This window comes from Bactrocera dorsalis, chromosome 2 (assembly GCF_023373825.1).
Source record: "Bactrocera dorsalis isolate Fly_Bdor chromosome 2, ASM2337382v1, whole genome shotgun sequence".
NCBI classification, from domain to species: domain Eukaryota; kingdom Metazoa; phylum Arthropoda; class Insecta; order Diptera; family Tephritidae; genus Bactrocera; species Bactrocera dorsalis.
Genome location: NC_064304.1, coordinates 9,024,162 through 9,039,677, shown reverse-complemented (window position 1 = coordinate 9,039,677; position 15,516 = coordinate 9,024,162). Strand labels below are relative to the sequence as shown.

At 34.1% G+C, this 15,516-nt stretch overlaps 1 protein-coding gene across 2 annotated transcripts; it reads left to right on the top strand.

Moving 5' to 3' along the window:
• The first annotated feature begins 13,868 nt into the window (after positions 1 to 13,868).
• On the top strand, positions 13,869 to 15,516 carry LOC105233736 (E3 ubiquitin-protein ligase RING1). Of its 2 annotated transcripts, none has more exons than XM_011215888.4 (3): positions 13,869 to 15,018; positions 15,080 to 15,252; positions 15,325 to 15,516. In XM_011215888.4, the coding sequence occupies exons 1-3, from the start codon at positions 13,995 to 13,997 to the stop codon at positions 15,367 to 15,369; spliced, it is 1,242 nt and encodes a 413-aa protein (XP_011214190.2). In that variant the 5' UTR covers positions 13,869 to 13,994; the 3' UTR covers positions 15,370 to 15,516. The 2 variants fall into 2 exon arrangements, with proteins under 2 accessions (XP_011214190.2, XP_049303809.1); XM_049447852.1 differs by having other exon boundaries at positions 13,873 to 15,018; positions 15,080 to 15,261.

Here is a 15,516-nt window from a genome sequence, read left to right as displayed (position 1 = left end):
AGTTGATTTATTTATTTATACATTTGATTTTTTGTTGATTAAAGAACGAAATGTGTTTTTTCAGTAAGCAATCACAGCCGGCACTTCAGATGCATAAAAAATATGGGAAATCATATGTGTGTTTGTATGTTTATATGTACTGTAATTAATAATACACTTTTGAATCCATTAATATGGGCAATTTATTGTTTTTTCTGCTGTATTTGGTGTGGCGATTTGCGTCACCAGCACGAGCTGATGAGCGCCGGCTTCCCGGCGCTTGAGCAGTGATTACTCGGCTGGCAGACAGCTACTTAGGCTACTTAAAACGCTTGGCAGCAAAAAACTGCTCAAAAAGCGTGCATTAAGCAAAAGTCAAAGTACATACATAAGAATGTACATATGTATGTATATACATATAAGTATGTGTATTAAAACGGACATGTGTTTCTGTGTTTGCAAACAAGCAATTAAATTGGCGTAGTGAAATGATTTCAATTAAAACAGTTTTTGGAATTTGCCTACATATGCACATACATACCTGTACATTTACAAGCATATGCCGCTTGGAAACACTTGTCACCTTTGGACACATGCTTTGCCGGTTTATTAGTAAATTTTCATTACTCAAGCAGCTTGTTGAATTACCTTATATAGGATATATGACTTAAAACTGCATATATTTAACGGTATTTGTGATTTGTAGTGTTTGATAAAGTGCTTAAAAAGATTTGGTCCAATACCAAAAAGACATTTCAAAAATCTGGTGTTATAAAGGAGCCTCGAAATTCTTAAAAGGAATGATCCACGTATCTAAATTGGGGAGAACTCGCTTCTCATACTTGCAAAATTGAGACATCTGAGCAGACGATTCTTCAGTGCATTGATAGAGTTATTGTAGTTATTATTGGAAGAAGGCTGTATTCCTAAAACTACGCTAGTTATTATGAAATCAGTATACTTATGTATGTACTTACAGAAAATATTATAAATTATATTAAATTGTAATTAAATCCCACCGGGTAAATGATATTTCAAAACAATGTATTTTGCTAAGTTACTATGCCAAATAGAAGCGCGATCTGTCAACCAGTTTGTTCAGTAGCTGCTTAAGTCTGTACACCTCAAGAGTAAGTTACGATTTTTGCAATGGATAAAAATATCAAATAAGGAATTTATGTCAAATTTTGTATTTCTATCCAAATTTCGTTTGCGGTTTGTGTTGGAAAAGGCAACAAAGGCTTGAGGTGATTCAGTTTTATTTAAGCAAGAAGCCTACGAGTGGTACAAAGCCCTCAAAGAAGATCGAGAGATCGTTGAAGACATGCCTCGTTCTAGACGATCTTCGATCTCTTCAACTGATGAAAATATTAAAAAAGTAAAGGCTATGGTGCTTGAAAATCGTCAGCCAAATGTTAGAAAGATGTCAAGAGAGCCGGCATCTCTCGCGAGTCCGTTAGATTGACTTTGATGGATATTTTGGGTATGAAACGCGTTCTTACTCGACTCGACCCCAAAAAAGCTGAATTGTACTGTAAACAACTCTCTTTGGACATACTTGATCTTTCGAATTCCGATCCGACATTCATGGACGGCATTATAATTGTCGATAAGACATGGGTTTATAAGTTGGAGATGAAAACAGGTCAACAATGATCGGAATGTAAGCCGTTTTCTGTCGATCGGAAAGATAAAACCTCCGATGATGAAGGCTGGGGAGGATTACAGGAACAAAATAAATATTGATGAATGGATTACTAAACGACGACAAAGAAAAAATATATTTCGCCTTCAAAAAGGAGTTAACGCATCTTGGCCTATACATGAGTATGTACATACATACATACATAAATGCTGTGTTACTGAGACTGTTGGGTTGGTCTTTCTTTGTCGTACAACTATACCATTTTACCACTTTGCGCGTATCCTAAGGCTAAACTTGTGTTATTAGAAGCAAAAATCCGAAAATTGATTTGTGAGTTCTTGTGCATTCGAAACTAAATATCACATATGAGAGTAAGACCTCTGTGTAGAAATCTCCGAAATTCAGAATTGAAAGTTCTGACGCTGGGAGCAGCTTATAATAGCTGCGGTAGGGAGTGGTGGTTAGATTAAGTTTCACATTTTGTTTCGAGTCGTTGGTCACTTGCAAGGAAATTATTTCGAAAGAAGAAAAATCTATATAAATCTCTATCCTTTCGGACAGCTGGAAACCATGTATGCTGATTGTAATAGTAAAATTACTCTTACACCCTTTGAACAATAGAGAAAAATCGCCGGTCGAAGACAAAATTAGCAAATCGTTAAAAGTACCCAAAATCGCCTCATTACTACAAATTCAAGATGTCAATTTGCTATAAAAGAAGACACAACGAAATTACGCGCCAATCTGAGTGCTACGAATAAAACTTGTTTACCCAAATTTATGCCTGCATGAAATATTTCTGGAATTCAAACTATGTAATGCTTTAATTTTGCACCGCCACACTAGCCGTAAATGTGCGGTGGGCCAATGGACCACATGTGAAAAAGCAAATGGTCTAGTAATTGTGTCATTTAGCGTGTGTTCTTTTATCTTCTTGTCTGTCTGCCGATTTCATTCACAGCTACGCCCGGCTACCCCCACACCGCGGTAAACACATTGATTTGCAAGATTAAATTATCAGTTTTATTACGACCAGAGTGTGAATTATTTGTGAATACGCACACACGCGCACACATACACACGTACAGCTATACAGAATATTCATAAGCAGACGACAAAAGAAGAATAATGAAATCTTTGTATTATGAGTAATGCCGAAATTTTTTGTATTTCGTGATTTGCTTGCACGAATTTCGAGTGAATCTTTTTAGAAAATAAGACAACTCGACTTTGCAGTTTTATGCTAGCTTTTTTAACTTTGAACTGGAGAGAAAATATTTAAAAGCAGTTTATAATACATGACTTGAGGTTCACTACAAAATGAGATTTTTACTTAAATTTGGACGAATGAATCAAGAATTCGCCATATTATGCTCCTCTTTAATAAAAGTGGCGATATCCATAACGGTGGTTTTTGATTAGATTCTTTGATAAATATTCATATGCTTTTTCTTTTGATTAATTTTATTAATCTAATGATGGAAAATGAAATAAAAATATTTTTTTTTTTAATTTCGTAATCTAATGATGTAAATTCTTAAATTGTATTTTAAAATATTCAATATAATTTGATCATCTTTTGGAAAAATTTATAAAAATTACGTTTAGCTTGATTGTAGCAACTTAATGCTATGCTTTTCGGAAGCACTGACCGATTCTTCTGGAACTTCTGGAAGCTAATAATTTTGGCTTGCTCTGAGATGAGAAAACTATGTAAATCGATAGTAAATGAGGGCTTTGCGGCAAAAGCAAAATCAATTAAATTTCTTTCTTAGTCAAAAATCTCGCTGTGTGATAGCTCGCCTAATTTTGGTGAGCTCTGGATGAGCTAAAAGACTTGTGACAAATAAAAGTTATTCAGCTGTTCAGAAGTAAATATCTTTCAAAAAAATCGATTTTTTTATTGTTTTTTTTTTTTTAATTCTACTATTCTTCTAACTCCAGAATATTGCCCTAAATATTCCGAGTAATAGTTTCGGAGATGCAGCCTTAATAACTTGTGTGTTCGAGGCTAGCTAGGTTAAGTGCCCCGTCTTTAAAAGCATTTTTCTCGAAACGGCGAAGACTAAGGCGAAGGATTTTTTCAACTACAACCATTTAAAAAAAATCGCGAAATTTTCTCTGAAATTTTAATTTTTTTTGTAAAAATGTCTGCCAAAAAAATTTTTTCAGTTTTTTTCCTTCGTCCAGGTTATAAGTTAAGGTTTTAACTAATACACTATTTTTTTAATTTAGATGATCCTGTAAGGAGTTACCTTGCCAACGTGGGCATATTTTTTTTCCAAAGGGTCACACAAATGGCGTCGCAATGGCCGAAAAAATATTTTTTGCCAAAAATTTCAGAATTTCTCTGTTAATAGTTATGTTTGTAACAAAAAAAATCGAATAAAATATTTAATTTTTTTATGAGAAAATTTTTTTTCAAAAAATACTGATTTTTACACGAGAAAAGTCATGTAACCCCTTAAGGATCCATCTTGTTTTAAGCCACCTATAAATTTCAGTTACACATAATCAAAAAGTATTGCATATAACCAGGCGGTAAACCTATTAAATGGAAATTGCTAACTGCTCAACAACACCGACAACAATGTGTCGTGAAGTATGAGTAGTGAAGTACGAAAATATTTAAATACGACAAAATATTATTCGAATTTGCATTGTCAAAATATTATTTGGCACAGCACTGGCAAGTCAAAACACCGCACAGTATATCCAGTCATAATATGGTAGCTAGAGCGCTGTGTCGGGATGTATGTGCGCCACATGTATGCGGATATTTTCTTCCACGAATTCGTTGACACCGCCACGCCTGTAATGTTTTGATTTTATTTCATTTAATTCTTTTTTGTATTTAATATATATTTTTCTTTTTCTCCGACGAGTTTCTTGCCTTGGCGCAATGCACGGCGTTGGCGGCCGACGGTTAGATACAGAGCACCGCTGTTCATAAATTTGTCATTTTAATTCACACATATGTTCTAATTGAGTTTTCGGTGTAGTTTGGGGCGTTTTGTTTCATTTACTTTGGTGGACCCGCAGAGAAGCCATGCTTGCGAATTGGAACAACTCACATACAAATCTGCTTACATACAACTGAAGGTGGGTATTTGGGTAGGTTGGAGTGTTGACTGAAAGCTTAACGCGTACTAAATGGAAATCTAGGTACTATGTATATATTATAGATAGAATGTATGCATATGTATATATGTATGTACGTATGTATGTATGTATATCCAATTATTTACCTGATAATTTATACTTTAAATTACCAAATCGTTCAGTAAGTTATCAAACAATGTTTTTTCTTAACTTCTTGTTGTTTTGTTTGTGTAATTTGAATATTCTATTTAAAATTCTTCGATTTGTTTATTTAATTGTTTATTAAACCGTAATTGGTGCTAAAAATATATTTTTGGAAATGTTAATTTATTAAGATCCGTATAAATTACATAGTTTAATTACCCAGTGAGCCAATGGATTGAAATTTTGACTAAAGAATAATATAATATATTAAGTCCAGTTCTTCTCGCGTGATTATGATAATCCGATTTAGGTGAAATATGCTACATTTTGTTCCACAACTTGTTGCTATTTTGAAGGTAGTATCATAGTACGACTCTCATAAATTCCCTATTACCTGGAGAACAATTAGTTCAATTTATAAGCCGATTTCCACAAGCTTCTTAGTTGCTACAAAAGTTTGGGATATCATTGAAAATCTTTATTCCGAGGCGGCCAATTCTCTTCTTCTTCTTAATTAGCGTAGACACCGCTTACGTGATTATAGCCGAGTTAACAACAGCGCGCCAGTCATTTCTTCTTTTCGCCACGGGGCGCCAATTCGATATTCCAAGCGTAGCCAGGTCCTGCTCCACCTGATCCTTCCAACGGAGTGGAGGTCTTCCTCTTCCTCTGCTTCTCCCGTCGGGTACAGCGTCGAATACTTTCAGAGATGGAGTGTTTCGTCCATTCGGACAACATGACCTAGCCAACGTAGCCGCTGTCTTTTAGTTCGTTGAACTATGTCAATGTCGTCATATATCTCATACAGCTCATCGTTCCATCGAATGCGATATTCGCCGTGGCCAACGCGCAGAGGACCACAAATCTTTCCCAGAACTTTTCTCTCGAAACTCGCAACGTCGGCTCATTAGTTGTTGACATCGTCCAAGCCTCTGCACCATATAGCAGGACGGGAATTATGAATGGCGGCCAATTCACTGGGCTATTTCATGAGATAACACTTTTACCAAACTTGGTTTTCAACAAATCGATTATGACATTCGCTGTGTGGCTTGTGGCGCGTCCTATTGCAACCACATATTGTCCAAGTCCATATCAACCAATTCGGGCCAAAAATATTCGGTTACCATTCAGCAGTAGCGTTTCCCATTCATAACAACTTGCCGGTTTTGATCATAACGGAAGAAGTATGGCCGAATGACGCCGCCGTTCCATAAACCGCACCAAACCGTAATTTTGATGCAATGGTGACTCATGGAGTACGTGTGGATTTCTGCCTGAGCAATAACGCATATTTTGCTTATTGACGAAGCCATTCAGCCAGAAATGAGCCTCACCGCTGAAGGTAGTTTTTCGATGAAAATTCGGATCATTTTCAAGTTGTTGCTCAGCCCAATTCACGAACATACGATGATACTGGTGGTCAAGCGGCTTCAGTTCTTGCGTCAATTTGATCTTGTAAGAATGTAGGCCAAGATCTTTTCGATGTGTGAGGGACTGATTTGGGTTATCCTCAATTGTTGCGTTAGTGGCAGCAATATTCTCCACACTATGGCCACTTATTTGTCTTATTGACACGGGAACATTTTGTGCTGTTCCTGTGGATCAAAACTTTTTCACTAGACGCTCAATTGTTGATATGAAAGGACGATTATGACGACCATAAATTGGACGTAGTACTCTTAAGTTGAGGCAACTGACTCCGAATTCCGGTGTAAATGTTAATAATTAAATTAATTTGCAAATGAAAACTCGTGCCACGAGGCAAATTAACTCATGTGACACTTATACATCGAGCTACCTTCGTATCTAATTTTTAGTTCATGAGCATTTGAAACATAGACGGTCGGTCTAAACGATTTCCATTACTTTATTAACACTTCTAACAATTGGTCTTCCAGAGCGTGAATCATGAATATTGTCGCATGGTCTAGTAATACTAAGTCAAGCAATCAGAAAATTGTCTGAGAAATCTTCGTGATAACACGCTTTTCTTTCTAAAGCTAAATTGCTCAATCCATCGCAATTATACAATGCGTATTATAGATAACCAAAGCTTGCTATTGCATATATGTATGTATGTATAATTATCTTCTTTTTACTGGAGCTTATGTTATATAAAGATCGTAGTCTACCGTTAACCGGTTAATCTGTGCTTATGATTATTACAATTGCAATTCTACAATCCGTAACAGTCCGGTTACATCATTTGAATGTTCTCAAAAACTTGATCCTCTTCTAAAAAGTGATCTCAGTTAGAGATCTAGCGCGTCTCTTTATTCAATAACCTCTCAAATTACAATGTGGGAGTATAAAAAGGACTTAGGCTAGAAAGTACTTTGGTAACGAAGACAGCCGCTGCAATTAGGAACCTCCATTGTTTCGTTACAATGATCAAATTGTATTTTTTTGTTGTAATTTATTCAGCAAACTGTACACAAGCGACAGAAAAGGTGTTGTAAATTAACAGTTTTAACGCTAACTGCTTATTTGACGCTCACATAGTGCATGCAATTAACGTTTTCTATAATCGAATGCATACATATGTGTATATACTTATATCTATGTATATACTCATATACATACTTATACTTGTAGTATGTATATATGCATCCGAGATTTTGTTAAAGCTTTCTTTCTTCGCTATTGTTGACTGGTCAAATACATTGTGTGCTCTCCAAACAATCAAGCAACGAAAGCTGCATATAATTAGTAATTGTATTTACAATTAGTATATATTAAACAAATCGAATGTCTGGCAGCAGCTGGGAAATCGTAAAATTCGTTATTTATTGCCAGTTTAAAGCGCTAAAAAGTCGATTCGCGCATTTCGACAAGTAAGAGTAATTCTATGTCTAACACTTAGTCGATACTCGTTCATACATACTTACATATAACATACGAGATATAAATTAAAACAGGCAAAAACGATAGCTTCGGCAGCAATACCCTTCACAGGTGCACTTCCAATGACATAAAAGGGTATAAAAAGATCTTTTCCTATATTTTGATCAATCAGTTTTAATGGCAGCTGTGTGATGTAGTGGTCCGATTTGAAAAATTTCTTTGTAGATTGTAGCGTTGTTTTGGATAACATTCTATGCCAAATTTCGGGAAAATATCGCGTCAAATGAAAAAGGGTCTCCCTTGTAAGGACTTGAGTTGGATTGATCAGTTTGCATGAGAGTTATATCTTATTGTGATCCGATAACGGCTGTATAAACAAATGAGGAGCTTCTTGGGGTGAAAAACACATGTGCAAATTTTCAGATCGATATCTTAAAAACTGTAAAATTAATTCGCGTATATATAAAAGGAGGAGGCTAAATCGCCTGATCATTTAAATATATTTTTTGTAGGGTCTCCGATATTGGGTGTTACGATTATCGTGGCAAACTGAACATGCCCTGTTCAGGGTATGAAAAGAACTAAGTGAAATTGGGTCTATCACTGGAGCTCATTTGCTTCGAAATTATCTTTTAGATAGATATATAGTAAATTTCAGGTTTTGCACTGCGACCTAGGGTCTAATGTTCCCTTCCTTATATCATATATGGTCACCAAGGTCCAGCATCCTGAACAATTCTGCAAATTGCTAGGCAATTCAGAATTGGGTGTTCTGGGATTTCCTCTTCCATGTCGCAGAACCGGCAGTTTGCACACGAGACCGTACCCATGTTAGAGAAGTGCTTCCTGAGCTTGCATTGTCCTGCATAGAGAGCGGCAAGGAGGCGGAATTTGTATCAGGGGAGGTTGATCATTTCCTTAAACCTTGCCAGGTTGTACCCACTCAGAAGCAGCTAAGCATGGCTCATTCCTGCTGCCTGCTGCCAATGTTCTCTCCAGATCTCATCTTTTATATTAGCAGCCAGATAAGTATTACTGACCCAACCTTGCCGCCAATTGGTAATAGCCGCTTTTTTGTCAAGCTAGTCTAATGGTTTTACGCCATTCTTAAGTAACTTTTTCATATAAATTAAGTTTCGCCTCAGAGTGATGTCGAACCTACAACCAATAGCATGTTGGTCATGCGCTTAAAGCACTCGGACGCCAAAATTCAAATTTTTGTATAACTGTTTCTAATACATGCATACATACTATGCATGAACTTACACACGTTTTATAACAAAAGTTCTTTTTTATTGATTGTTAGCACTTGGAGATGTTTTATGCTGTTGCAAATAATTAATTGTGCTAATAAATAATTACCCTCTGAGCAATTAAGTTCGTAAGTTCGAAATATTTAAACTCAACTAAACAACAATAAAAACAATAATTAATTGCGGCTTTTTGGTAAATTTCTTAGCACATTTTTTTTAAGGCTTTCCGGACATCTGGCATCAATTAATGACACCGCATGGATGTTAGCACTATTCTATAAATTTATATAAAGGGTTTTTTTTAGAAAAATCGAACTTTTTATACTTCGAACAGCTTTTAAAATCAGATCGAACCACTATAACTACATATATGCTATAATATAATAACTGAACGATCGGATTTAAGTTCTTGTAAGGATTTTTTTGTATTAGTAAAGGGTGTTTTAGCTTCAGTTCAACCGAAGATAAAGTTTTTTCTTGTCTCAATTAAATTTAAAAAGAATAATGAAAAAGTCAAAATTATAAATTAATTTAAACAAAAATTCAGTGCTTTCACAGAATTTTGTGAGTATGGTACTAAACGAATTTTACACTATTTTTAACCTAGTCCGCCTTGTATTGCCAATTTGTTTTCGTGTATGCAGTAATAATTAATTTATCAATATTGTCACGAATGAAATAAAATATCGTCTGATCAAATTTGATCCGGACTGTCGAAAAAAAAAATTGTTTTCACATATTTTAATGCAAGTCTTCATTAAGCCTCGGCAGAGATGGCCTTCAGTGCTTTCGCCGAATTTTAATTTTCGTGTTTAGCTCATTTTTCAGCTAGTTTATAAAATATATAATAGATATGTACGAGAGTTTCAGCACTCACATAGAGTAAGCTTTGTCCCCAAAATGTCACAATCGCTCTATGTACTTTTATACCCTAATATACACTATATTAAGTTTGCCACGTAGAGTCTAACAACCCGAAGAAAAGGTGAGAGACGCATGACGAGCTGATGAAGCCATGCCACATATTCCGTTCGTCCACAAATATCTATAACTTATGAACTAGTCCCTAGTTGAGAAAGTCTCCAACCTTTGGACTTTAGCCCCAAAATATTGTTTAATATTCCGTTAATATATACAAGTAAGTATGTATGTATGTATATTAATACAAGTTTGACAATTGGCTGTCGTAATTTATTTTGTGTACAGTTATTGGATTCTAAAAATAATGGACCGGTTATGACTTTCGCAATACTGGAAAACGCAGTTATAAGACCCTTCCTCCCATTTTCATTAAGTAACAAGCGTTAGGCTCGCATTCAATTTAAATATGACGTGTGATAATTTAAAATTGTTTAAAATTAGCCAGCAGAAACAAGATAATTTCAAACAAAAAAAATAATTACGCTCCTCTTTGCAATGTAAAATGTAATTTATGACGCACTTGATAATTTTAGTTTGTCATAAAGATTGATGAGCAGGAAAATTTTATTTGAAACTGTTAAGAGAATGCAACAACAAACTATAAACTAATTGACTTAAATTTAAAATACCGTAAATGTGTTTAAATTTGTTCGTTTCTACGGGTATATGTATGTAAATATAAGTGCAGATTCGAACTTTTCAAGACTTTTTGAGAACCGAAATAATGGTTTTTAGCATCTTTGACCATATGATACGAGTATATGGGATTAAACAATAGACTAGGAAATTAAACTCATTTTTATGCCAAGTTATGGAATTACAAGTACTTTTAAAAAATTAAAACTATTTTAAGCTCTGAGCGGAAATTGTTTGTCTATAGAGTATTTTATAGCTATATTCATAAAATCTATTGAATTCTGTCTCTTCCTCATTTCTCTGAAGCTTATTATGTATATCTAAAAACATCCAAAAAGTTAAATTTGGTTTGACTACAGACCTTTTTTAATAAAATAAGGTAAATATTTTTTTGGTATCCCAACGAGCTAGAAGTCAAAAAAAGTACAAGTAGGAATTGGCAGATTAAGTTTAGACGAAAATAGTACAACTTACTAGACTTTTCTACAGAAGAAGAAATGTTATTTAAATCAATATAAATTTCAATGCAAAAAAAGTTATATATTCGCTATATACTTCCGATATCAACAATTTGCTCAGAGTTTGTACGGTTGTCTTTAAAAAATGTTCCATGCAAAATTTTGATTTTTATCGGTCAGTTTATATGACAGCTATACGCTACGTATGAAAATTTTCAGATTAATATCTCAAAACAGCAGGATTAGCTCATTTATATACAGACAGACAACGTTAAAACGACTCAGTTCGCGCCGCTAATCATTTATATACATATGTATATACTTTATAGGATCTTCAACGGCTTCTTAAGGGTTTTAAAAACTTCGTGGCAATCTATAATCTGTTCAGGCTATCACAGTGAAATAAACCACCATCCACATCACATTTAAAAATGAAATCGAGTATTGCTTCTGTTTATAAAATTATAAAAAATTACAAATTACGTTAATACGCACTTAAAAAAATAAAAACGTATATTTTCTAAAATTTTCTTATCTCTTCCTTGTGTGCGAGTTCATATGGCAGCCATAATTTACATTTCATGTCATTTAAAAGTTTAAAATTAATATTTTAAAGGAACTTTAACTTGGTTCGTAAACGGATGTTGTTGTCATGAGAGCGATGATTTATTATTAATAATCTTCAAGTAAGACAAACCGTGATTTTAAAGTCACATTATTGCAACATATGTATTTACACTTGAAACTTGGTGAACTTTTTTTAGACGTTTTAATCACTAACAGAACTACATACATACATATATAGAAATATATATATACATATATAGAAATATGTATGTATGTAGAATATTTAAATAAAAATAATAAGTTTTTAAATTTCTATATGAGTATGTTGTTTCAAAGATAATTAAAAGGCACTTGCATCGCATTAAATATTTGTTTTTCTAATTTATGCTGGAACCAAAATGAAATTTAGGTATTTTTTCTCACAATTAATATAGTGTAGGTTTTAACTTATACAAACTTGGTTGCGAAAAATCATGATTTTTTGCAAGAGGTTAAAAAATACAAGAGCTCGAAGGAAATATCTAAATAAACGAACTAACCAGTATTGTCTTTTAAATTTTTTGGTTAATAATTTTAAATATAAAAATATTAAAATATTCCATTATAATAAATATGATTAAAAATAATATATAAAATAATACCAAATACAATATTTTTCCAAACAATATTTTAAAAAAATTTTAAAACTGTTCTACATTTTTTTTTAGTGATTTAGTACACTTAAACAATATAGGAGTACTAAAAGATTTTTTTAGACTACAATACAATTTAGTTTAATTTAAATGTTGCTTTAAAGTGCAATACAATTAGGTTAATTTATTGATTATTTAATTTATTTTTCATAATTACAAGCCCAATGTATGTTTCAGTAGTTAACACGTAAAAAATAATGAATTGCTGGCATAGTTTTAAGAATTATAGCCTTTTCTACATACTTCACTCCTATTCAAAGTAAATTATTTTTATGTAAAAAATTTATACACGCACATGTGCAATAAATAAAAAAAAAACAATTTGTGTTATAAATAATTATACGGCTGCACATTAAATCACAATCGCCATAAAAATGTATAGTTAAATATAACTGACGCTAATAAGCTTGAAATATATTTTATTCAAAATAACCGGTAACACAATATTTATTTATCGCTATAACGCCAATTAATCTATGTACGAAAACACTTTTCCACTTACAATTTATCCAAACCTGTCGTCGGCACCTTTCGCAAATGTTTGTTTGTAAATTTGTATGTATTTACATAGGCGAATATGTATGTATATGCACGCAACCCGTTAGTTCAAAATACGAACTCAAATTGCATGTGATACTTAAAACCCGTTGCTCAATAAATAAAATGAAAAATAATTTTTCATGTGCAATCAGGCTATGCAATTACACGAACAACAACAATGAGTTGTAATAGAAAAACAGTAATTTTATTTTATTTTACTTTCAGTTTCTTTTATATTGTTGCCAATTTTGTATTTAATGTGTAACAGAATTTTTTTTATTTGCTTCCAAATTTACACACTGGAAATGCGTTGCAAAACATGAAAAATGTAAAATGATGTGTGCGTATTTTTAGCACATTTTCACTATGAGCGAATTTATTTTATTTTATACTGCAATTGCATGCGGGTGCAAGTGCCCACATAAAATAAGCAAAACACAACACTTTGTGACTAGCCACCGGCAAATAGGCGATTACGCGCGAGAATACTACTACGCTGCTGTGCGTCCGAACAACGTACGCAAACGTAAACAACAGAATGTGTACTGAGTCGGAGTGGCTGCGATAACCGTCACTTTTGATCTCGCTTGGCCGGAACGAGTGCGAACAGCGTTATCGACGGAGCGCTGGCATTGTTGTTTTGGTTGTTTCGGCAGCTATTGTTGCTGCTGTAGGCATGGCAGTGCAGCATCAATGAACAGAGTTTTCAGGGTTGCCGTTCGAATGAAATATATTGATACTGTAAATATTAAATTGCATTTATATAATAAACTAATTATATGTTTTCATTAATAAACAAAATTTAATATAAAAGTTAACAATTAAATATGAAATACATTCTTTTTTAGAAACTTTAATAATATTTGTTATCCCCCTTTTTATATATTTTTATTGCCACAAAAAAATATCGAAATAATTAACTGAAATGCAATTTGACACTGTGATGTCAATAATAACGTTTTATTCTAATTAACTTATTTATTTATATAAATACTTCTGCAAAAATTAAAAAATAACTACTTTATGTACAGCTGTATTAATTCATGTTTCGAAATTATTTTTAAAAAGGGTTGGCAACCTTATTCGCTATACTTCGAATTATAATTACTTCTGCATTGTTGTGTTTGGTGAAAATAGTGAAAAGCATTTGAGATTTTTTACAAATTTACATTGAAATAAATGTTTAGAAAGTGTTAAAGTAGATATTGTTATGACATCAATGGAACCTGCACAGAATAAAACATGGGATTTATCTTTATACGAGCTACAACGCAATCCACAGGAAATCATCACTGACAATACTGAGATTGCAGTCTCACCTAGAAGTCTGCACAGTGAATTGATGTGTCCTATTTGTTTGGATATGCTAAAAAAGACGATGACAACCAAGGAGTGTTTACATCGTTTCTGTTCAGATTGCATTATCACCGCTTTGCGGTCGGGCAACAAAGAATGTCCCACTTGCCGCAAAAAACTTGTCTCAAAGCGTTCACTACGGCCGGACCCAAATTTCGATCTTCTAATATCGAAAATTTATCCCAGTCGTGAGGAGTACGAAGCCATACAAGAAAAGGTCATGGCGAAATTTAACCAAACTCAATCTCAGCAGGCATTAGTTAACTCCATAAATGAAGGCATTAAATTGCAATCGCAAAATCGACCACAACGTTTTCGTGCCAAAGGCTGTGGTGGCCGTAATGGCGGCGGCAATGGCAATGGAAATCACAATTCTGCCAATGCGAATAATTCGAATAATGAAAGCGCTACAAATGGCAATGATAGTGATAATAGGGAAAGTGGAAATGCACCACAACCTACAGCAGCTGCACCTTCAACACATTCCAGCACTTCGGCGGCAGCCGCATCAGCGTCAGGAAGCAGTGCCAGCACTAGTCGAATGCAACATGATGACGGTGGCTCTAATCCACCGTCCATGCGTAGTACACCATCACCGGTGCCGTCGAACTCGAGCAGTTCGAAACCAAAACGTGCAATGTCTGTGCTGACATCGGAAAGATCTGAGGAGTCGGAATCTGATTCACAGATGGATTGTCGCACCGAGGGCGACTCCAATATCGATACAGAGGGTGAAGGTACCGGCGAACTTGGCATAAATGATGAAATAGAATTGGTATTTAAACCACATCCGACTGAAATGGCTGGTGATAATCAGTTAATGAAAGCTTTAAAAGAAAACTGCATACGGTATATAAAAACCACAGCCAACGCTACAGGTAAAAAGCAAAAATGTTTTTCTGTTTTATGTACTTTAATTAAAATATCTAAATTTTGCAGTGGATCATTTGAGCCAGTATTTAGCCATGCGTCTGACTCTAGACTTAGGCGCAGAACTTCCAGAAGCCTATCGTATGCTGAATTTTTGTATTTACATAGCTCCGCAACCCCAGCAACTGGTCATATTGAATGGTAATCAGACGTTACATCAAGTAAATGACAAGTTCTGGAAGGTATCGAAAGTAGTTATTAAATTGCAACGCTAAATCTTAACAAAAGTACTTATTTCTTGCATAACATTTCAGGTTAACAAACCAATGGAGATGTACTATTCGTGGAAGAAATCCTAAGTTGCTGCATATCAAAGGCTTGCACTTATGCTAGGACAAAGGCTTTTGAAAAAAGCGGCATTTCCGATTTTATTCATTTCAGCCTATTGAGTGTATTTTTGGAAAGAAATATTATAACAAGTGCGTGCCTAAAGCAGGAGTCTTGTT